Below are 23,419 nucleotides of genomic sequence, written 5' to 3' on the forward strand. Positions count from 1 at the left end.
GCTGAACTATTTTCCACTTCTGCAAGCCACCCCACTCACACTTCGGGAAGTAGTGGGTGGTTAGTTTCCCAGTCTCTGCCAGGGAACTCCATCCATTTGTTGTGCCGTGCACATACCCTGAATGGCCATTCCCGCCTGCCCTTGCCAGCATCTCAGATGCTTGAGCTGCTAGTTGATCCCAGGTCATCTGGACTGTAGTTAGGGATGTATCTCTACACCACGGTGATGGCTTCTAAATGAACTTTTATAAGTAGTACCATTAATTTTCTGTCTCCCTCTGGACCATACTTCTTACCATTTTTTCATTTGAATGTCTCCACTGAGAGCCCCTGAAGAAGCCCGGTTACTTATGAGGCTCCCTATTGAAATGTCAGCACTCAAATTGCTAAGTGTTGACAAGCCAAAAAAAAAAAAAACAAAACAAAAAGAAAAAAAAAACACAGGAGAAAAGCATGTTTCGAAAATCACTCTTCTCCTTTAAACTTCTGCTTGTGTGTGTGTGTGGGAGGGGGCAGCTCACACCCCATACCCCCTGAAAGTACAGTTGTGTAAAATCTTACCATAATGGTAGATGTCCTTGCCTTCACTGCTGCAGTATCCTTACTAATGAGATTCCCTGTCATGAAGCCCTCTGTCTGGCCAGTTTACAAAAGATTTATGTTGGTTTAAGGTAGGCTGAAAGTCACCTGCTTACTCTTTGCGTACGGTAGGGTATAAAGGTGACGTTCAGGTGTACCATCCTCAGAACAGACTGCCCCAGTAGGAACAGCAGTCCAAAGAAAACCAAGGAGAATTTGCACAGCCAGGAAGGGAAAAAGACAAAGAGGGATGGAGGGAGTGAATACTGCAGCAGTGAAGGCAAGAAAATCTGCCATTATGGTATGGTTTTACACAACTGTACTATGTCGTGACATTCACCACTGCAGTATTCCTTACTAATGGGAGAGTGAAAAAGCTCAAGAAGAAACCTGGGAGGAGGAAGCAGCAGAGCCCTCCAAGGAGCTATGAAGAATGGCAGCAGCATAACCAGCTCTGGCTCTGGAGATACCATCCAACTGGTAATGTTTGGTAAAGATGTGCACCAAAGTCCAGGTTTAGGAGGCATGATCTGCCCTTAACAAAGCCGAACTGGGTAGGGTCCAGTGTTTGGAGGTTCCCAATGTCTCTGTTAATGAGTTCCATGATGATGCGCTCCATAGCCTTGCAGACCAATTTAGTTAGGCTTATAGGGCGATAGTTCCCAGGGTCTGTTGTGGCTCCACCTTTGTTGATTGGAATAACTGTTGCTGTGCTCCACTCTGTGGGTACATAGCCTGTGGGAGGCTGAGTTCGAACAGTGTGTTTAGGTGAGGGGTTAGTTTGTCTTTGAGCTCATGTAGGACGCAGCCCTGGACACCGTCCGGTCCCATTGATGCTGTGTTTTTGGCTTTGGAGAGGGCTGTTTTAACCTATGTCTGTGATTTTGGGGACTCTACATTCGTCAGGTATGGTTATGGGCCCTTTTGGGGGTGAGGGGGGTGAAGTTTGCAATGAACTAGGTAGAGGAAGTATAAACCTTCTTACCCAGCCTATCTATGGTCCTACTGTCCTTGTCAGAAGGCAGTAACTTGGACGAAGGAAGCAATTGAAATGGCTTATCAGAGGCTACAGACACCACAGAGGGGTCAGCAGCATGACATTTAAACAAAAAGGAACAATCCTCCAGCACCCTGTAAAACCTATCAGACTTCCTGGGAGCAGAGGGCAGAGAATCCGGCGCTTTAGAGGCAGTGGAAAAAACATCCAATAAAGCAGGCAAGACAGGTGGAATGGCCACATGTTTAGGCGATTCCATTTGCAGTAACTCATAGCATCTCTTATGGATATCCGAAACCTGGATACAATCCCACTTGAAAAAGTCCATCATCCTACAGATAGTGTCCCCAAAGGAAATTTCCTCAGAGGGATTATCAAGAGTATGAGAATCCTCCTCCTCAGACCCATAGTCTGAAGGAGAAAGAATCTCTGCAGAATAAGCAAGGGACTCATCATCAGAATCCACCTCAGAAGAATGGAATTATCTGGGCCTTTTAGTGAAAGAGGCGGACAAAGGAGGAGCAGGAACTGAAACCCCTTGAGGAGGCCACAGTGACAGTAAAGCATTAAACAACCCCTGAGTACAGGCCTGCCACTCACTTTATGGATCCCTGGGAGCAGAAGAGACATGATTAGTTTTCTTTCTTCTTCAAAGGGACAGTCGTCCTGGAAACCTGAGAAGGCCCAGACTCAGGACAGCATTCCCCCACTAAAGTAGGAACCTCTTCCTGAAAGAGAAACTGCGGAACCCCCATTAGACCCCTTGGAAACAGTCAACTGTTGTTCCCTCTGAGCACCCAAAACAGATGCCTGCAAAACCTCGTTGGATGTGCTGCCTGCCAAATCATCACCAGCCTCCAACCCAGATGTGGTAGAAGAATCTGACAAAACAACTGGGCAACCCTCCGGGTGCATAATAACTTCAGGAAAAAGACCCAGCAGAGGCTGGACAGTGGAAGATTCCAGCCTTACCTTATGCACCTTCTTCTTCCCAGACAGCTGACCCTCGGGGCCGGAAGTTCCCATCCATAGTACCCGCAGCAAGAAGCTTAAGTCGCTGGATGTCCTTCAAGAATGCAACTGCAGTCATAACATGTGGGTTGTCCTGCCTCAGGCAGCCCTCGGTCGGCCGGATTCCAAAGTCTGGGTCCGACGTCAGCTGATGTCGCATTTCTCTCCGACGTCAGAGCGGCTGGAGTACATAAGCATCAGCCGACACCATTTTCTTCAGTCTTTCTTGCCGCGCGGTGCCCGAAGCAGAAGCGGTTCGCAAGTGCCGGTCGGTCAGCTCCTATATTCTACGATACCGAAGTCATCAAAAAAGCTAAGTACCCCGTTGGGAACCTTTTCTTGCCTCAGCCGATGTCAGAATTTACTGAAAAAGTTAACAATTGTCTTTCTTGTGGTAAACAAATACCTCATAAGGATTTCCACTCTTACTGCCTCCCTTGCCTGGGCCCAGACCACGACATCTCGGCCTGTGTAGCCTGTGCTCGCTTCAACAAGCGCACTCTCAGGCGCCGGGCGGAGTTCGCTGAAGATTTTTTCGGCTATATTTTTGCTTACACCATGCCGTCGGATTTCCCGATATCACAAACTCCCAAAAAGCGAAAAGACCGGGACCGACATCCTCGGCCCGCGTCTACCACCGACTCCACGCCAAAACCTACCGCGAGTGCTCCGGTTCCCTCTGAGACGGTCTCTCCACCGCTCCGAACCAAAGACACCGCATTACCGACGACTCCGATTCCAGACATAACTCCGACGCCAGTTATAGATTTTCCTCCGGATACTGAAACCGAGGAAATGCCCGAGACCATTGCTGTAGACAAGGTCACTCCTGCACGTGGAGCTGCCAGGCCCCCTATGGCCGTGTCTATTAAGGCCTACACTAGGGCTAAGGCAGCCAGCAAAACAAAGCATATTACTTCTAAATCCTTACCTCAGCCGACTCCAGAGTCGCAAATTATGTCCATGGCTGCTGATTTGATTTCCATGATTAGAGGTTCACAGGCCCATCCGGAGAGAGGATCCCAGCCTCCTCCTGATAAAAGGCCCCGGTTTGAACCCTCTGATCCTACTCCTTCAGATGAAGATTCTGAGTGCTCTGTCCACTCAGATAGCCAGGAAGAGCTCTTCCAAACCTATGAGGACTCGGATGCAGAAGATTCCATCCCCTCGGCCTCCCCTCCTGAGGATATTTCTTTTGGGGAAGTTCTGCATACCATGAGGGAACATTTCAAGTGGCAAGGTCAGGAATATTCTGATTCTAGGAAACGCCTTAGGACTTTCCTTAAGAAGCCTCAGCACAGGCCCTTAGCTATTCCTCCTGTACTTGATGTTCTGGATGATTTGTATTCTGACTCTAGTGCTACCCCTGATTCTCTTCCTCCTGCTCCAGCCAAGCCTGACAGGTATTAAAGGGTCCCAGAAACTCATTCCCATTTATTCAGGGCCCATACTGCTGATTTGGAAACTATTTCACAGGGGCCTAAAGGAGTTTCAGCCTCCACCTCTAAAATTCCTTTGCCCTCCAACAGGGAAGCTAGGTCATTAGAGAGATGGGGCAAAAAGGTTTACACATCCACTACCTTATCTATGAGAGCTTTAAATTGCCTTTTTCATATGTTACAATATCAGGATTATCTGTTAGAAGACTTACAAAAAACATTAGCCACTCCTGATCCTTTAGACAGGAAGACTTTGCAGGAAGCTGTACATAACACTCAGCAAGTAAGCAACCACTTCCTGCAGTGTGGATATGATGCACTGGAAGCTTCATGTAGGGCAGCTATGACAGGGGCAGTCATTCATAGACATGCTTGGTTAAAAGATCAACCTCTACCAGATCATGTAAAAGCAAAACTTCTGGATGCACCTTTGGAAAAGAACAAGCTTTTTGGCGCAAATGCTAAGGATGTGTTAAAGACCATCGAAGAAAAAGCAAAATCAGTTCAGACTGTGAAAGATTTCCTTCAGGTTCAACCTCCCAGATTCAGTAGGAATTGGCCTTCAAAAAACTGGTCCTTTCCTAATCCAGAAAAGTTTCAAAGGGTAAGAACAGACGTGGCCGAGGAAGAGGCCAATACAGAGGCCCTTACAGGGGACGACAATGGCAGCCAGGAAACCAAAGAAGTGACGCAGGGGTTTCACCTGCCCCACAACCACAATCTCAATGACTTTCCTCTACTACCGCCTACCAGGGAACAACTAGAAGCTCCCTTGGGCGGGAAATTATCTCTGTTTGCAGAAAACTGGCACAGACTGACAAAGGACAAATGGATTTTGGACATTATAGACCGAGGGTACAGGTTTCATTTTCATACCTTACCAAGAAAACAAGGCATGCCAAACCTACCACAGAATCAGAGGGCAGAGGCTATCAAGCAAATCACTCTGCTGACTCGAATGAAAGCAATAGAAAGAGTTCCACAACAAGAACAAGACCAGGGTTTTACTCAAGACTGTTCCTTGTTCCAAGAAAAGAATCTCAATGGAGACCAATACTGGACTTGTCCGCATTAAACACCTTTCTCATAGTACCAAAGTTCAAAATGCTGACTCTACAGCAACTCCTTCCCATGCTGGGCAAGGGGTCGTGGCTGATTACTCTGGACCTCAAGGAGGCATACCTGCATGTCCCTATCAGACACAGCTGCAGAAGATACCTCAGATTTCTTGCAGGGCCAGAGCATTATCAATTCTTAGCATTGCCATTTGGCTTATCTACTGCACCCAGAGTATTTACAAAATGCCTGGCTTCAGTAATTGCTCATTGCAGGCTCCAGGGTATACAAATTTATCCGTACCTGGACGACTGCCTCATACAAGCGGACGACAAATTGATGTTGACAAAAAACCTGGATTATGTCATACGATTACTTCAAGCTCTGGGATACACAGTCAACTTCCAAAAGTCAAGACTGCAGCCATCCCAGCAAATAATCTTCTTAGGAGCCAAACTAGACACAGACTCTCAGATAGCTTACCTGACAGAAGACAAGCAAGAGAAGTTAACTCATTACTTCAAAGGTTTAGCAAGACTCACCCAGCTGACTGCAAGGAGATTCCTACAGGCCCTGGGTTACATGGCATCCTGCATTCTCCTGGTTCCATTGGCAAGACTACACATGAGAAAGCTTCAATGGTACCTAAAAAGCATTTGGTCTCAACACAGCAACAACTTGGAGACAATCATACCACTCATTCCATGCCTACAAAAGGAATTCCTATGGTGGGCCTCGGTGAGCCAGGCAAACACGGGTATGTCATTCAAAAAACCACAGATAACACAGACCATGACTACAGACGCCTCAGACCTTGGATGGGGGGCGCACATGGAAGGCAGGTGTATACAAGGACAATGGTCTCCAAAGGAAGCACATCTGCATATAAACCAAAAGGAAATGCTGGCAGTAATGCATGCCATCGAGGCTTTTCAACACCAACTCCAGCAAGGCCATTTAATGATACGGGCAGACAACACCACTGTGATGTGGTACATAAACAAGCAGGGGGGCACCCACTCTTACCCCCTTTGCAGACTGACAATGCAGCTTTGGGAGAAATCACTGAACCTAAACATCTAGTTACAATCCCAGTTTGTTCCAGGAAAAGACAATGTGTTGGCGGACAGCCTAAGCAGGAATTTCACAGATCCACACGAGTGGAGGTTACATCCGAAGGCCTTCAGACAACTCACTTCGACATGGGGCAAGCCAGAAGTGGACCTATTTGCCTCTCACCTCAACCATCTTCTACCAAAATTTTGCACAAGGACATACCATCCAAAAGCTTGGAAAATAGATGCCCTCTCATTCAACTGGAACTCCCTAGCAATCTATGCATTCCCACCTCTGCCACTGATGACCTCAGTATTACTAAAGATCAAAGCAGAGAAGCCCAAGGGAATCATAATAGCTCCGGACTGGCCAAGACAACACTGGTACCCACTACTACGGAGCATATGCCACACCAGGAGGTGGGCCCTCCCCCAGTGGCCTCTACTTTTGACTCAACACAATTTCGAAACACTGCATCCAAATCTTCTGACACTGCAGCTAACAGCCTGGGAGATCCCATAAATAACTTTAGCTTATCTCTCTCCAAGGAAGTTCAGCGGATTCTAACAGAGGCTCGAAGGCCATCCACCAGAAAGGTTTACTTAGCAAAGTGGAAAAGATTCAGCAATTGGAATACCAGCAAGGGGCATGATGCATCATTGTTGAACATCCCACTCATCTTGGAATATTTGGCAGATATGTTAAAGAACGGCCTCTCATATTCTTCCATAAAGATACATGCATCTGCTATTTCAGCTAGATACAACACTGATCCTCCTGTTTTTTCTCACCCCTTACTAAGGCAATTCCTCAGGGGAATCAAGAACATTAAGCCGCCAAGAAAGGCCCCAGTGCCAGCCTGGGACCTCAATTTTGTCTTAGAAAAACTGACTCTACCTCCATTTGAGCCAGCAGCTTCAGTTGACTTGCAATTTCTCTCATGGAAGACAGTTTTCCTGTTGACAATTACCTCAGCAAGAAGGGTTTCGGAGCTTCAGGCCCTAATGGCAATACCACCCTTTATCATTTTTCATAGAGACAGGGTTTCATTAAGGACCAACCCTACTTTTATGCCAAAGGTGGTTTCTAGGGTTTCTTTAAATCAAGCCATCCATCTGCCTGCTTTCTTCCCCAATCCTGAGAATAAGGGGGAAAGACTGTTGCATACCTTGGACATTCACAGACAACTTCGATACTACCTGGACAGAACAAAGGCCAGTAGGAAGTCTGAACAACTTTTTGTAGCTTACGCCCCGGCAGTCCAAGGAAAAGCAATTTCAAAACAGACTATTTCTAAATGGATTGGACATTGCATCAGATTCTGTTATTCCTTTCATGGAAAGACTGTTCCAGCTGATGTCAGACCACATTCCACCAGAGCTACAGCCACCTCTACAGCATTCTTAAGAGGGGTGCCTACCAAGGACATTCTAGAAGCTGCTACATGGAGCTCCGTGCATACATTCTCCAAACACTACAATCTCCCTCTATACTCCAGATCCAGAGCAGGCTTTGCTTCGGCAGTCCTGCAGGGTTTGATTGCCACACCATCTCTTCCCTAGAGCATACCTCCTCCCCCAGCTAAGCTATGGTATTCTACCCACATGTTATGACTGCAGTTGCATTCTTGAAGGACATAGTACAGTTTTGTACCTACCATAAATGTAGATGTCCGATAGACATGCAACTGCAGTCGGATTTTCCCTCCCTCCATACCCCTCTATGCCTAGAGTCCACTCCTATCCCTGTTACTCTTAGCTGGGGATATCTGTTATGGTGTATTTGTTTTATTGCTCATTTATTTGTTTGGAATCCTGTTTTTGTCTTCCAATTTGATTACAGCCTTCCTTGGAGGGCACCTGGCATCTGGGGCAAGAAACACTGAAGAAAATGGCGTTGGCTGATGCTTATGTACTCCAGCCGCTCTGACGTCGGAGAGAAATGCGACATCAGCCGACGTCGGACCCAGACTTTGGAATCCGGCCGACCGAGGGCTGCCTGAGGCCGGACAACCCACATGTTATGACTGCAGTTGCATGTCTATCGGACATCTACATTTATGGTAGGTACAAAACTGTACTTTCTCAAGGTACAAGGAAAGGGAAGAAAGCCTACTACGTAGAGCTTTGGGGACAAATGCCTGACAAATTGAACAAGACGTATGGTCGTGAGCAGTACCAAGGCAAAAGAGACACTTATTGTGACTGTCTTTATGAAAAATCAGTCTCCCACGCTGGCATTTTTACCCTTCCTGGATGACATTAACTCCAAACAGCACTAAACAAAACAGAAAAAGTAACTAAAAACCCATCTGGGTACTTACCTGCAACTGTGAGAACTCCAGCAAACAGGAGCAAGCACAAAAAAAGCCTGTAAACAGAAAAACTGTAAAAAAAAAAAAAAGTATGCAACAGACCGGCGGTTAAAATATTGTTCGGACTGGTGGCAAAAAAGTTCTGAGGATGGTGCGCCTGAATGTTACCTTTATGCCCTACCTTACGCAATTAGTAAGCAGGTGATGGACAGCATATCTTAAAGCAACAGTAATCTTTTGTAAACTGGCCGAACAAAGGGCTTCACAGCAGGGAACCTCATTAGTAAGGAATACTGCAGTGATAAATGTAAGGGCATCTTTAAATATTACCATCTCTGAGATCACAATACCGTGGCGAATAGGGAATATTCCAAGAAATGGCATCTCAAACTTAGTAAATGTAAGTCCAGTCTTTCGGCCACTCAATCTTTGTATTTCAGGACTCAATCTAGCGGGTCTCGATATTTCAAATGGTTACCTCCTTATGAAGCGTCTTTTGTAACTCAAGAATTTACAAGATGCTCCCTTCATTAAAGTAGTTGCCCACATCCTGAAGGACTGTGGGATTACTTTTCCTTTATGCTCCCAAGTAGTTCATGATGTGTTACCTAAAATGAGGGTTTGTGAGTTTTGCTTGGTTTGTTTTGTTCTATTTGTTTGAAAGAACTAATTGAGAAAGAGAATTTCTCTACAGATATTTGGACAGTCGTTTAACAGGGGAGTAGATTCCAAGAATGTAAATGTACACCATATTCCCTGCTAAGAAGTTTAGACTGATATTCTCCTGGTGAGAGGAAGACGATTCTTCCTCAAGATTTTGATACTCTTGAAGATTTGTACTTAAGGTGGGTGCTGTATAGTTAGATTTTCTAAACTGTGTAAAGCACCTTCTAATGTGTTAGAGGCCCAGACATCAATTATTCCTGCACAAAGGGTCCAAGCAATGACATTACTTAACACATGGTTAAGATACTGATGAGTAAAGTCAGTGTCAAAGCTCAATGTCAGGTTTCCAGTTAAATGTGTTTGTCTAAGACTGCAGTGCTTAAACATTCATTGTATACCACAAATATTCAGTGTATTTTTAAACACAGTGCCATCCATTTGCTTTCAGACATTGTGACATAAGTATTTCCATTCAACAGAGCTATTTCCATTAATCCCTGGTGACCTTTAGAAGCAGTGATTATGTGGGCAGTATCCAACATGTTTAATTGTTTGACTGTATTTCGTGAAGGTCAGTAAATGTTAAAGAAAGGTCTTGAATGTTTGAATTATTAAACTGATTCCCTTTATGTGATTTCTTGATTACTGATAAAATAAACTAAAGCGAGCGCATTTGCTACCCTTTAGAACCATGTTGGTTGTTTGAAAACTCTTAAATGTATTATTTTATGAAGTGGTACACTAATGCAGAGATCAGCTTTGCTGCCTCTCAGCTCTTGCTTGTACAAGTCAGTTCTCCATTTGAGGTGCTTTCTGTGCAAAGGCATCATGTCCATCTATGTCCACTTGGAGATGTTCTTCTGTTTCACTGTTGCAGTCATCACATTTGGGGTTATCTGCTTGCAGTAGCCCTCAGTCGGCCTGATTAACAAAGTCTTGGGTCATGCGTCGGTTGCTGTCTCTTCTTCCGTGACTTCATGTAGTCAGGGGTATAAAACATGCAGCCAACGCCATTACATCAGTCTTTCTTGCCATGCGGTGCCCGAAGCAGAAGCAGTTCGCAAGTGCCGGTAGGCCGACTCCTGAAATTTTCGTTTTTGGGTTTCAGAACAGAAGTCTTCAACAAAAAGCGAAGTACTCCATTGGGGAAACTTTTCCTTGCTCTAAACCGATGTCAGTAAAAGTAAATAATTGTATTTCTTGTGGAAAGCAAATACCTCATAAAGATTTTCATTCGTACTGTATTCCTTGCCTAGGTCCTGACCACGACGTACCTCGCTGTCGGTTTTGTGCCTTAAACAACGAACTATCCTTCGTCAGTATATTTTTGCTTCTAAATATTTTGGTGCTCGGTTCAATTAAGCAGATATGTCTTCGGTAAACCATATGACTACCAACATTCCAAAAAAACGCAGAGATAAAGACAGAGACAGACTGCCTAAGTCCAAAGCTACCGACGCCGCTTCTCCTAAGTCAGTCGCCAGTTCGGCGGTACTCAGTGAGGTGCTTTTACAGCCCCTGATACCCGCTACTTCAGATTCGCAGGCCTCTACTGAGACCCATTCGGAGTCCTGTATGCCGCAAGATGCCTCAACTGTGGAACCTGTGGATGTCTACCTTGGATGGGTCCAGAGCCACTGTGCAGGCATTGGCTTCTGAGGGTGTAGTCAGGCCTACTGACTTGCATATTAAACCGACACTATCTTCTTCAAGGCCTAAAACTCGAACCATGCCTAGAAAACCGGTGCCCAGACCGCATAGTCAGGCCTCTTTGCCTAAAAAACAAATGATAAGAATGGCTGAAGACCTTATTACTTTAATCAGGAGAAGCCAACCTTCCCCCTCTAAGAGACCTAGGACTGAGTTTGCTTATGATACTTCTGACCAGGATTCTGAAATTTCTGTTTCCTCTGATGACCAGGATTTACCCTTATCTACCTATGAGGATTCTGATGCAGAGGACTCTATTCCTCTTGCCCCCCCCCCCCTCCCCAGAGGATTTCTCTTTTGGCTAAACCCTGCATACTCTTAGGGAGCATTTTTGTTGGGAAAGTCATGATTTCTCTGATTCTAAAATGAGGCTTAGGGATTTCTTACTCCTGCCCCAGCACAGGCCATTAGCCATCCCTCCTGTACTAGACATTGTTGATGATGCCTTTTCGGAATCTAGCTTGGCCCCTGACTCTTTACCTCCTGCTCCCAGAAAACCCGATAGATATTACAGGGTTCCGGACTCTCACGAGTTCCTTTTCAAAAATCCTACTGCTGACCCTGAGACCATTTCACAGGGACCCAAGGGCATTAAAGCTACTACTGCCAAAAATCCTACCCCTTCTGATAGAGACTCCAGGGTGCTGGATAGATGGGGTAAGAAGGTATACACTTCTGCAACCTTCGCCATTAGGGCCTTAAACTGCCAGTTTCATATGTTAAAGTATCAGCAACATATTACTGGATTGCATAAACAGAAAATTATGTTGATTCCTGATTTTGCTGAAAATAAGGATTTAGAGGATTTAATGCATTCTGCTGAACAGGTTGGAAAACATACTTTGCAATGTGTTTTTTATTCACTAGAGTCGTCTTGCAGGGCTGCTGTCACTGGGTCTGTACCTAGAAGGCATGCTTGGCTTAAGGAGCAATCCTTGCCAGATCATGTTAAAGCTAAATTACTGAATGCTCCCTTAAATCAGAACCGCCTGTTTGGCAACAAGGCAGAAGAAGTTCTTAAAAAGATGGAGGAAAAAGCTAAATCTATGCAAACTGTTAAAGATTTCTTACAAATACAACCTCCAAGATTTAGTAGGCATTGGTCCTCTAAGAATTGGTCCTTTCCTGCCTCTTCCAGGCCTTCTCAGTCCAAACCCAGATCCAGCAGAACACCCAGGCTTCAGTCCCAGGTTACGCACAGGACTAAGCAGTGGGGGGCCCCCACTTCCAAATCTGGGAGTAGTAAAACTCCCCCCTATGGTAAACTGTCTCAGTGACTTAACTTTAAAACTTCCAAGCACTTCTCAACTGACTGCCCCTTTGGGGGGAAAGATTGCTCTACATGCAAAAAACTGGGAACTCATTACCCTGGACAAATGGGTTTTAAATAGTTTCCCAAGGATACAGATTTCACTTCCACATGTTACCAACCCCAAACGGTTGGCCAGATCTACCCCCATATCAGTGGGCAGAGGCTCAAAAGCAAGTACTTTCTCTCTTAAGCATAAAGGCTATTCAAACTGTACCAGAAGAGGAAAAGGGACAAGGTTTCTACTCAAGACTTTTCCTGGTACCTAGAAAAGACAATTCATGGCGTCCTACCCTGGACCTGTCTACTTTAAACACCTTTTTGGTGATTCCCAAATTCAAGATGCTAACTCTTCACCAGTTGCTTCTTATGCTAGGCAAAGAGGCCTGGTCGGCAATACTCAATTTAAAGGAAGCATACTTGCACATCCCAATCAGGGAATCTTGCAGAAGATGCCTACGCTTCAAAGCGAGCTACATGCACTATCTGGTCTCTGCACTGCCCTTTGGCTTATCTACTGCACATAGGGTATTCACAAAGTACCTAGCTCCAGTCATTGCATTTTGCAAGCAAAGAAATATTCAAATATACCCATACCTGGACGATTGTCTATTTCAGGCAGAAAGCCAGGACATACTTTTGAATCATCTGGCTTTTGTACAAAGGGTGCTAACTTGCCTGGGGTACACCATAAACAAAATCACAATTGGTACCCTGTCAACAAATTATATTCCTGGGAGCAAGCTTGAATACAACTTCTCAGATGGCTTTCCTCACGCCAGAGGAACAAATTCATTTGACAACCTACTTCAAACTAGTGGCCACAAACACCCTGCTATCTGCAAGGCAAATACTGCAAGCCTTGGGGTTCATGACCTCCTGCATTCTTCTACTTCCATATGCAAGACTGCATGTGAGGAAACTACAATGGTATCTAAAAAGCCTATGGTGTCAACATTTTCAGGATCTAGAAGCAATGATTCCTAGCATACCTTGCCTACAGTTAGAGTTCCTTTGGTGGGCAGAGGCCTGCCACCAAAACAAGGGACTGCCATTCATTCTACCCCCTGCTGCCCAAACCCTAACAACAGACGCATCAGATTGTGCATGGGGGCTCATCTGGCAGGGAAGTGCATTCAGGGCAAATGGAACCCAAGCCTTCAAGGACCACATTCTTCCAGGACAACTAATGGTAAAGACGGACAACACCACTGTTATGTGGTACATAAGCAGGGGGGTACCCATTCTTATCCACTCTGCAGACTAGCCATGGCACTGTGGAACACAGCCAACGAAGTGCATCTACAAGCTCAATTCCTGCCAGGAAAACTAAATACCCTAGCAGACAGACTAAGCAGAAACCTGATGGACCCACACGAGTGGAAACTGGAACCAAAGACTTTCAACATGTTGAAAAACAAATGGGAAAGCCCAGATATAGACCTGTTTGCCTCCCCCCAGAACTTCCAATTAGACAAGTTTTGCACAAGGACTCCCCACAAACAAGCTTGGAAAGTGGATGCTCTGTCCTTCAGCTGGAAAAAATTATCCGTTTATACCTTTCCTCCTCTGCCTGTCCTCTCCAAAGTACTACTAAAGATCAAACAGGGCAAACCAAGGACTATATTGATTGCACCAGACTGACCACGAGAACATTGGTACCCCCTCTTGCACAGTGTGCCACTGTTGGCCCCATGGCACCTGCCTCAGACCCCTACCCTGTTGTCTCAGCAGGAGAACCAGATTCTGCACCCTCAGCTTCAAACCCTGAACCTAGCAGCCTGGCTAATTACCTAATCTCTTCTTTACCATCCCTCAGTAAACCAGTGATGGATATCATTATAGAGGAAAGGAGGCCTTGTACTAGAAAATCTTATGCTGAAAAATGGAAAGGATTCTGTGCTTGGAACCAGTCTCAAAGGATGAGCACAGCAGCGCTCAACTTACCTCAGATTCTACAATACTTAACTGAGATGCTTCAGAAGGGCCTTTCTTTTTCCTCCATCAAAATTCACGCCTTAACCATTTCAGCTGATTATAACACAGAACCTCCCCTCTTCTCTCATCCACTGCTCAAGCAGTTCCTCAGAGGGCCAAAAATTTAAGACCACCCAGGAGAGCCCCAACTCCTACCTGGGACCTTAACTTTGTATTGGAGAAACTCACTCTTCCTCCTTTCGAGCCAGCTGCTAGTGCAGATTTAAAATTCCTTCCTTGGAAAACAGCCTTCCTTTTAGCAATCACTTCAGCAAGAAGGGTATCTGAATTACAGGCCCTTATGGCAGTGGAGCCTTTCATCATCTTTCATGCGGACAGGGTGTCCCTCAGAACCAATCTCTCCTTCATGCCCAAGGTGGTATCCAGTGTGGCTCTTAATCAGTCTATTCATTTTCCAACCTTCTTTCCTAATCCCAAAGGGGAACGGATACTGCACTCCTTAGATGTGCACAGACAAGTTAGATTTTACTTGGAAAGGGCTAAACCTCAAAGGAAGTCTGATCAACTGCTGGTGGCATTTGCTGCAGGGGCAGAGGGGAAGGCTGTTTCAAAGCAAACCATTTCTAAATGGATAGGCCATTGTATTCATTTCTGCTATAGGCACCATGGAAAACCTATTCCACAGGGGATCAGACCCCATTCAACCAGGGCTGCATCTACCTCTACAGCCTTTCTCAGAGATGCCCCTACCAGGGACATCCTAGAACCTGCTACCTGGAGTTCTGTACATACTTTCACCAAGCATTACCATTTGCCAATTTTCTCTAAATCCAGAGCTGGCTTTGCCACTGCAGTCTTGCAGGGCCTTATAGCTGGTCCTAATGCTATCTAAATTCCTCCTCTCATCCTTAGCTTTGGGAATATATCCAAATGTGATGACTGCAACAGTGAAACACAAAGAACATAGTACAGTTGTGTACACTTACCATAAATGTAGATGTTCGAGTGTATTCACTGTTGCAGTCCTGGTTACCCTCCCGACCTTTTTTGGCTATACCTCTACTCTCCTTACTATGCTTAAAAGCTTTTTGGTGTATTTGCTTTTTTTGGAGGTATATCCTTGTGTATATGTGTGTGTGTATGTGTATATATATATATATATATATATATATATATATATATATATTATTGGTACCCATTAAAGGGGGCACCTGACATCTGGGGCAAGAAGAACTGATGTAATGGCATCGGCTGCATGTTTTATACCCTTGACTACCTGAAGTCACGGAAGAAGAGACAGCAACTGACGCAGGACCCAAGACTTTGTTAATCAGGCCGACTGAGGGCTACTGCAAGCAGATAACCCAAATGTGATGACTGCAACAGTGAATGCACTCGAACATCTACATTTATGGTAAGTGTACACAACTGTACTTTTTGCTGTGTGCTATAGTTTCTTCATCTAGATTTAGTTTCTTTACCTGCAGCCCAATGAGTGCTAGAGCAAGGTTCAGCTGCAGCTCCCCTGTGACCTTGAAATGGTTTAAGTTGTTAGTTGGTGAATTAATGAGTTAACTCATATGATGTTATGCTCTCTAGGGCTATGATCGCTTACTAATAACCTCCTGGGGCCATGATCCTGGTGTTGTCCCTACATCCAGTGTGCTTACAATGTTGAATGATGCATTAACACACTCAGCTGTACTAATTCAGGTAAGTTTTGAGTAAGTATGTAGAACTCTTAATGCAGAAATGTTACTTTCTCATTTGTGTCATATTGCAACAGTGATAGATTCAGAACTATAAACTCTTAGTGTTGAATGACAGTTAAACAAGCATCCAGTTTCCATAACTTAGATTTTTGTACTTGGGATTTGTTTAGTTTGTATTTTGAAACTTGTTTCTGTTAACTGTTGCTTTTTGTCTACAACTTGTGCTTCAGTTAATGCTATGACAGTCTTTGTTTTTTTCACTATCATTTTTCAGCTTATTTTGAGACATAATTAAAACTAATAAAACCACCGTATATTAAGGTGCTGTTATGAGCGTGTATAAATTAACTATGCAAAAAGCAACTCTGCTTTCTGTATATTGACTTACATCTTGGTAAATGTGGCTCTTTCTTCACATCCAGCAACATTACCAATGTTGAAGTGGTCATATTACACTGCTTTTTGTTTTCCTCTCCCTGTCTGTGCCATTGATATTACATCACTATTTGTTGTTTGTTACGAGATTGTCCGAGGAATCCCTTGCTGCCAAAGCTGCCTTGTCTGGAGTTCTTTTTTCCATAGAGTAGGCACTGTTATCGTGGCTTCCATGTTCTACTTCTTTTGTATTAGCCAGTTTGTCTTTTGCTTTCTTCTTATTTGCCCATGCAGTGCTTATTTTTGTCCAGCATTCTACTACGTCTTAATGTACAAGTATTGTTCTCACTGGTGTTACACCCATTTCTTGGTATTTAGGAATTGGGTAATATTCTCTTGCATTCTTTTGATATTTGTGTTCTCAGCTCAGTTAAATGCCTGATATGAAATATGAAAGTTTTATGTGAAGATCTGGTTTAAAAATGGTGCAGACAACCACCGCATCATCATTCGTCGGGTCTATATTGAATTAGCGAATGCTAATTCATCAACCCCTTTTAAGTGAAAGCTTACAATCCCGAACACCCGGAACAGTGATTTTTTTCACAGGTCAAAATATCGCTGGGCCGGTTTCGGGAGTTTGCCATTTCCTCCACTGTGGTGCGATCTCGGAGTTGGTACATTATATAATGTTTTAAGTTTGTTTTTTTTTTTTTTTTTGTGGACCAGCAATTTTTTTCCCTGTGAAAAAAATCGTTGTTCCAGGTGGTCGAGATTTTAAGCTTTCTCTTAAAAATGGTTGATGAATTAGCATTCGCTTTTCTAAGCGTTCGCTAATTAAATATAGACCCCAGTCGTCAGCTAGATAAGTGGCTTCCAGGTATATGCTATGGTATTCTACAATATTTGCACTTTGTAACTTCTGCAACACATGCAAGAAGTTATTTTGTTACAGTAACTGCTAAATGTGTTTTGAGTTACCTTTGTCTTCCTTGGGAGTCATTGTAGTTCATCCATTGTTTTTGCTTTTGAAATTCATAATTATCTGTTGTAGACTGGATGACTTCTGCTATGGAGCTGACATGCTGTTATCAATGCTGTCAGGTGCGATTGAATGCTAGGAACAGACTTGCAACTCCTCAGAGCTTTTTTGATGGTTTCTATTCTGTACTTGTTGCAGTGGATTAGTTCTAGCAAGAATCATGTTGCTTTGCCCCTTTAATAAATGTTTATTTCTTTAGTCAGTCATTTCATACAGTTTTAGGAAGTTATTACTTGGTTGCCTGAGAACAGGAGAGTTTTTTTTTCTCATTGTTTAAACCTGAAGATATTGTTAAGTAAATGTGTAATTACAATCATCGCCTGTGTTATACAGCTGTGGCAGCAGTCATATGGTCTTGTTTAAATTGGAATCTGATGTTATCCTTTTCGTTCTTCCTTAACATATGGGTTACAGGTCCGACCTCAGAACCAACTCTGCTACATGAGACTTCAGATCCAACTCTTGAGCTCCTCCCTCTACCCATATTGCCCTACTCCAGCCTCAGTAATTGAGATCTCATTTGCCATCATCTTGCACAGACTTGGATCCACTCTTTGAGCATTTTTGGGTTGTGTAGTAAGTGTTTTTGAGTATTAAAAACTCTATTTCTATTTCATGTTAACTTACTTTATAGTTCCTCCCTCTTAGTTTTTCATGTTTCTTCTATCCATTAGCTCTCTACCTTAGCAAGGTAACTTTTAATACCATTGTTGGTACCTTTCTTTATTTATACCATTTCCTATCCCTTTTTCATACCCAGAGAGGATATTCTTAACTACCATTGTTGGTAGTCCTATTTGTATAGTCTTAGTTTGCCGTGATTAAAAAAAAAAGTTATATTTTATTTTCTTATCTATCCTGTTCTTTTTTTTTCTTGATGTTTATAGTGTACTATAGGTGAGAAGTCCACAGGTTTTACAAAATGCACTTCCTGTGGGCACAAAATTCCAATCTCAGATGCCCACTGGGAGTTTGTTTATTGTTTGAGAGCAGCACATCGGGGTATGAACTGTACCATTTGTGCCACATTAAAAATACAACAATGGGATTCTGTTATTAAATGCTCAACTTCTGTTGTCTTTTTTTCCCTATTTACTGTACCTGCTATGAATAAACAAAAATACAGCTTTTAAAATATTTTAAATTAACTGTTTCTCTCCACTAGAACAGTACCTTACTGTACTGTGGTTGTTTCACTTTCAAAAAAACTTTTCTCCTGCTCTTGCTGCAGTCTTCAATTCACTGATGTCATCAAGGCCACTGAATACAGGTAGTTTTCTATCCATTTTCTCCCCAAACTGACATCAACACTACCGTCCTAAAAACCCACCCATGCTGTGATGTCACAGGTGGTCCTTCCCCTACCCATACAGAAAGTAAAGGCTAGAACAAGAAAACAGTACATGAGTCAAGTCTCCTGCTTTGAGCTGTCAATCACTGTAGGTAACAGCTCAAATTACCCTTAGTACTTTGACAGCTAGGGAAGTTAGGTGTGAAGGGGGATGGGAGATGTCATACTAGCACAATTCAGGCTTCACAAAAGACTGCAGTTTAGCCATTCTAAAAAGAAGCAGCAGTAAAAAGCACTTTGAAAGTCTGATGTTCTTCGTGTTTCACTGTTGCAGTCATTGTACTTTCTGTGGCATTTGTACTGTTTGTGTTTTAAGTAATCACTGAATGTCATGAAATGTTACTTAAAACTAACCGACTGAAAGACAGCAGTGTATGTATGTAAAATCAGTACAGTGACAGGAACTTTAGGAAGAAAGAAGCCTGCGTGATGTAATTTTGTTACAGACGAGCACTGCATTGTGGGATACCTAGAGGGAGACTAAATAATCAGAAATATTTCAAGATGCCAGACCCCATGTGGTCAGACTGACAAATTACATATAACAATATTTAAAAACTTGTAAATAGTTCCAGAGTGGTGTTAAAATGTAGGAAACACCAAACCGTGGTGAAATAAACATGTTTTTGAGTCTGTGGGTGCTGTTCTCCTTTAACTAGAGGGCTGTTGTGGACAGGAGAAACAAGCTAGTCCTCAGAAGGTTATTACCTCCATCATCATCTTCCTCCTCCTGGGCTCAAACCCCCAGCAATCTATTCAAGTCTCTGTCAGAGCATATGAAACGATCTCCACCAAAGTCTCCAAAGATGTCTGCATCCTCAGAGTCCCCACAAAAACACGAATCTGGACAAAGTCATGGTTTCAGTTCAAGAAATTTTTCAGGGCTCTAGCACCCCAAGAAGAGGAGGAAATAAGTTTAGTTAAACAAGAATGGCAGCGCCTAAAAGCAGCATGTTAGGACTACAGAAAAGCTATGTGGCTGAGCCAGGTATGGAAATAAGGTACATAAGGAAAGCTGGTGGTGGAATGCAGAAGTCCAGGAAGTCATCAAAAGAAAGAAGGAATGTAAAAAATGTGTGGGAGATTGACCAGGCTACAAAGGACTACTGATTGGCTAACAAAGAAGGTAAGAAAGAAGTTGTAATAGCAAAGAATAGGGCATCGGAGGCACTCTACCAACTTCTAGAAAGTGACTCAGTAAGTGGCATAAAGAAGTATATCAGGTTGCAAGGCAAAGACAGAAAGATAAAGAAGATAGTTAGACACCCGTTGTAAAGGATGTCAGCAACAACCTGCTCACCAGTCCACAGGACATCAAAGGCAGATGGAAGGAATATTTCAAGCAGCTTCTGAATGAAGAAAACCCCACAGAAGCTGTACTGCCCCAGAAACAGCCTACAATGAGAGAAGAGGAGCCCACCCTAGAAGAAGTAAGAACAACACTAAGGAAAATGATGTCAGGGAAAGCATCAGGCTCAGATGAGGTCACAGCAGATATGATAAAGTTGCTGGGTGAGATAGGGGAGAAATGGTTCCTGAGGTTACTAATAGTAGTGTGGAGAGAAAAGAGTATCCCAGATGACTGGAGTATAAACATACTTGTACCAGTGTACAAGAACAAAGGGGCTTCCACAACTGTGGGCAGTACAGAGGCATCAGGCACCTATCATATTGCATGAAGGTTCTGGAGAAGGTGATTGATAATCGGATATGCAGAGTAGTAGAATATAAGATGGGAGATGAGCAGTTCAGATTCAGATCAGGATACAGCACAACTGACCCGATGTTTGCAGTGAGACAGATACTCGAGAAGAAGCTACAGATGAGGACAGAGTCCAACTGGGCATTCCTAGACTAGGAGAAAGCATATGACAAGGTCCCAAGAAAGCTGATCTGGGCAGTACTGCAGTGGTTTGAAGTCCCAGAATCATTGGTAGAATTATTACAGGCTGTTGTACAAGGACTCAGTGACTCAAGTACGAACAGTGTACGGCCTCACAGAGGAGTTCCCAGTGGCAGTGGGTGTACACCATGGTTCAGCTCTGAGCTCACTGCTGTTTGTACTGGTGATGGACTACATTAGCAAACAGGTGGGAGGGAACAGATCAACAAAGTTGCTGTATGCAGACGTGGCATTATAGACAGACTGTAAGCTAGAAGATCAGGAAAGGATAGCAGAATGGAATGCAAAACTGAAGGCACATGGGATGAAATTAAGCACAGATAAGGCAGTGATAATGGCAGCAAATTGGGGAAATCAGAAGAAGCTGAGAATAGAGATAGAAGAGAAGATAGTGGAACAGGTAAACAGCTTCAGGTATCTGGGAGGGGTGGTTGAGGAGAAGGGAAGTCTGAATGAAGATTTCAAAGCTAGAATCAGAGGGGATGCAGCCAACTGGCATGGAGTGTCAGGTGTAGTCAATGACAGAAGAATGCCAAAGAAGTTGAAAAGTAAGGTATACAAGACAGTGGTATGACCACTACTACTGTATGGTACAGAAACCTGGGCAGTAAAGGGAGAACAGTTAAAGAAGCTAGAGGAAATAGAAATGAAGGGCCTGAGAAGGGAGGTAGGATGCACACTGTGGGATAGACGAAGAAATGATGACATAAGAGCAGAAGCCAAAGTAACTCCAATTGCAGAAAAGATCAAAGAGAATAGATTATGGTGGTTTGAGCATGTGCAGAAAAGCAGAAGACAGTATGAGGAATATTTGAGATGGACAGGAAGAAAGTAAGAGGAAACGAGGACATCCAGCAAAGAGGTGGATGGATTGTGTGAAAGTAAATAATGTGGGAATGAGTGTCCTAGAAAGCAGGACTGTGGCACTGAATCAAGAGGGTTGGTGACAATTAACATAATACTCCAGCCCCATGTAGAAAAAATGGGAAAAAGTGGGCTGATGATGATGACACTTTCACAAAACACTTTAGAGTAGATACATTCTCAAGATCCAGAGCCTCCTCTGCCAAATCTGTTTTTTTTTTTTCTGGATTAATTGACAGTTCCTGTATGTCTGATCCATTCACCCTTTCTTCATAGTAAACTTTAGTAATCACCCAACAGTTGGAATTACTGCAGCCATGATCTAAGGAAAGCCATAGTACAGTTCTATAACAACTTACCATAAAAGTAGATATACTGATCATTGTTGCAGTATTCATTCCCCCCAACCCCTTTTTCCTGGTTGTGTTGTTATCTGTTTGCTTACAGACTCGGAGCAAGCCATTCTGTTCCCTCCCTCTTCTTAGCTGACTGTTTCCTGTTTTTTTACCTTTCATCAAGTATTAGGTCTCCTGGCCTATGTGCCCTTATGTTCACAGACTTGGGTCATACATTAGACGTATGGCTCTGTGGAAGGATGTTCTTCGTCTTCCATTGCTGCAGTCCTTACTGTGAATAACTGTATTTCTTGTGGGAAACATATACCATAGGGGGATTACATACATCAGGAGTTTCTATAGAGTCTCAGGCAGAAACTTTACTTACGGGATGTACCCCCTCAGGCAAAGGGGGCAGGCGGGGGCTTAGGGGGTATATTATTCTTCCCTCTCTTCCCTAAGTAGTTAGAGCCCTCCTCTTTGTCCAAACCTTTTCTTTTATTTTAGAGGTAGGCTTTCTTCAGCTTCAGCCTAGGGCTTCCGGGTTCTGTTCTTGATTGTATTACTTAAAAAATTTTGATTACTATGATTAGAGGTTCTATGGGCCCTTCTATACAGCTGATGAGATAGCCTAAAAGTGGTTCAGTAAGAGACAGTTTTGTTGAACAGGGTTCAGGGTTCAGGGCTTCTGTTCAGGATCTTGATAATCATTATTCTGATTCTGTGATTGATGATCTGATATTTGACTTGCCTGAGGATTTTTCATTTTCAGAGACTCTTTTCATTTTGAGGAACTCTGCATTCCATGTGGAGGACTTTTAATGGGAAGGCCAGGATTACTCTGATTCCAGCTGTGTTTTACCTAGAAGTTGTTTTTATTGGCCAGCATAGGCCCTTAGCCATATCCTCCTGTGTTGAATCAGTCTAGGAAGATCTTAGGCAGGTTTCCCTGCTGTTCTTTATCTCCTGCTCTATAGAAACCCTGATTCTAACTATTATGCAGTGGTTAAACTCATAAGTATTTCTGTTTGAGTCAGGGCAAAGTAGGTATTTAAGAAGTCTGCTCTGATCCTAAAAGGGCAGCTCAAGGGGAGAAGGTAGGTTCTAATGGTGTAAGGAGAGTTAAAAATGAGGCGTTGAATTGGAAATTTGTAGTTTCATGCTATTCATATCAAAAATATCGTTGAATTGTCAGTTTCACATGCTGAAATATCAAAATTGTCTAAGGTTTGAAATATAAATTTAATTGACAAGAGTTGATTTATTGTATAAGTTGGATGAATTTGGCCGCAAGCTGGTGGGATGCTGTTGTTGTGCTGCCTCGCCATCTCGTTGCCACTAAGATGTGGTTTTGATGCTGTGCAGGCCTTTTGATGGGTTTGGCTGAGCATGTTAGCTTCTGATGTTTGGGTAAGGTTTTGGAATCTGATGCATTGTTAAGTTTCATGGTTTGTGACAGTTTTAAAGAAAGGATTTTTACAAAAGATTTTTTGGTCAAAAGCTTAAAGAAGCAAAAAAACAAAGGATAAGCAGGTACAGCTGATTAGTTATGAATTGGAGCCCAGGGCCATTTTTATTAGTAGAGGGTAGCCTGCTTTAGTGTAGAACTGGTGCTAGGCCTGCTTCAGGGTCTGTTGGTTCTTAGAGGTGGGGGTCTTTCTGGTGAGGGGCGAGGGCAGGCACAGGCCCAATTTTCCACTGGGAGACCTGCTGAGTCAACTTCCCCAGACTCTCGTCTGGCAGCTCCTTTGGTGAACCGTCTT

The 23,419-nt window shown here is 43.5% G+C and overlaps 1 protein-coding gene across 1 annotated transcript in view; it reads left to right on the top strand.

Moving 5' to 3' along the window:
• The window catches only part of FAM91A1 (family with sequence similarity 91 member A1), a 1,899,235-nt gene that overhangs the window by 1,410,332 nt on the left and 465,484 nt on the right, over positions 1–23,419 (top strand). The window contains exon 18 of the mRNA XM_044066590.1: positions 15,674–15,787. Coding sequence (XP_043922525.1) covers positions 15,674–15,787 — 114 coding nt within the window. The remainder of the gene's footprint in view (positions 1–15,673; positions 15,788–23,419) is intronic.

The sequence above is a fragment of the Protopterus annectens genome, chromosome 3.part1 (genome assembly GCF_019279795.1).
Source record: "Protopterus annectens isolate FY-2018-M chromosome 3.part1, PAN1.0, whole genome shotgun sequence".
Taxonomy (NCBI): Eukaryota; Metazoa; Chordata; order Ceratodontiformes; family Protopteridae; genus Protopterus; species Protopterus annectens.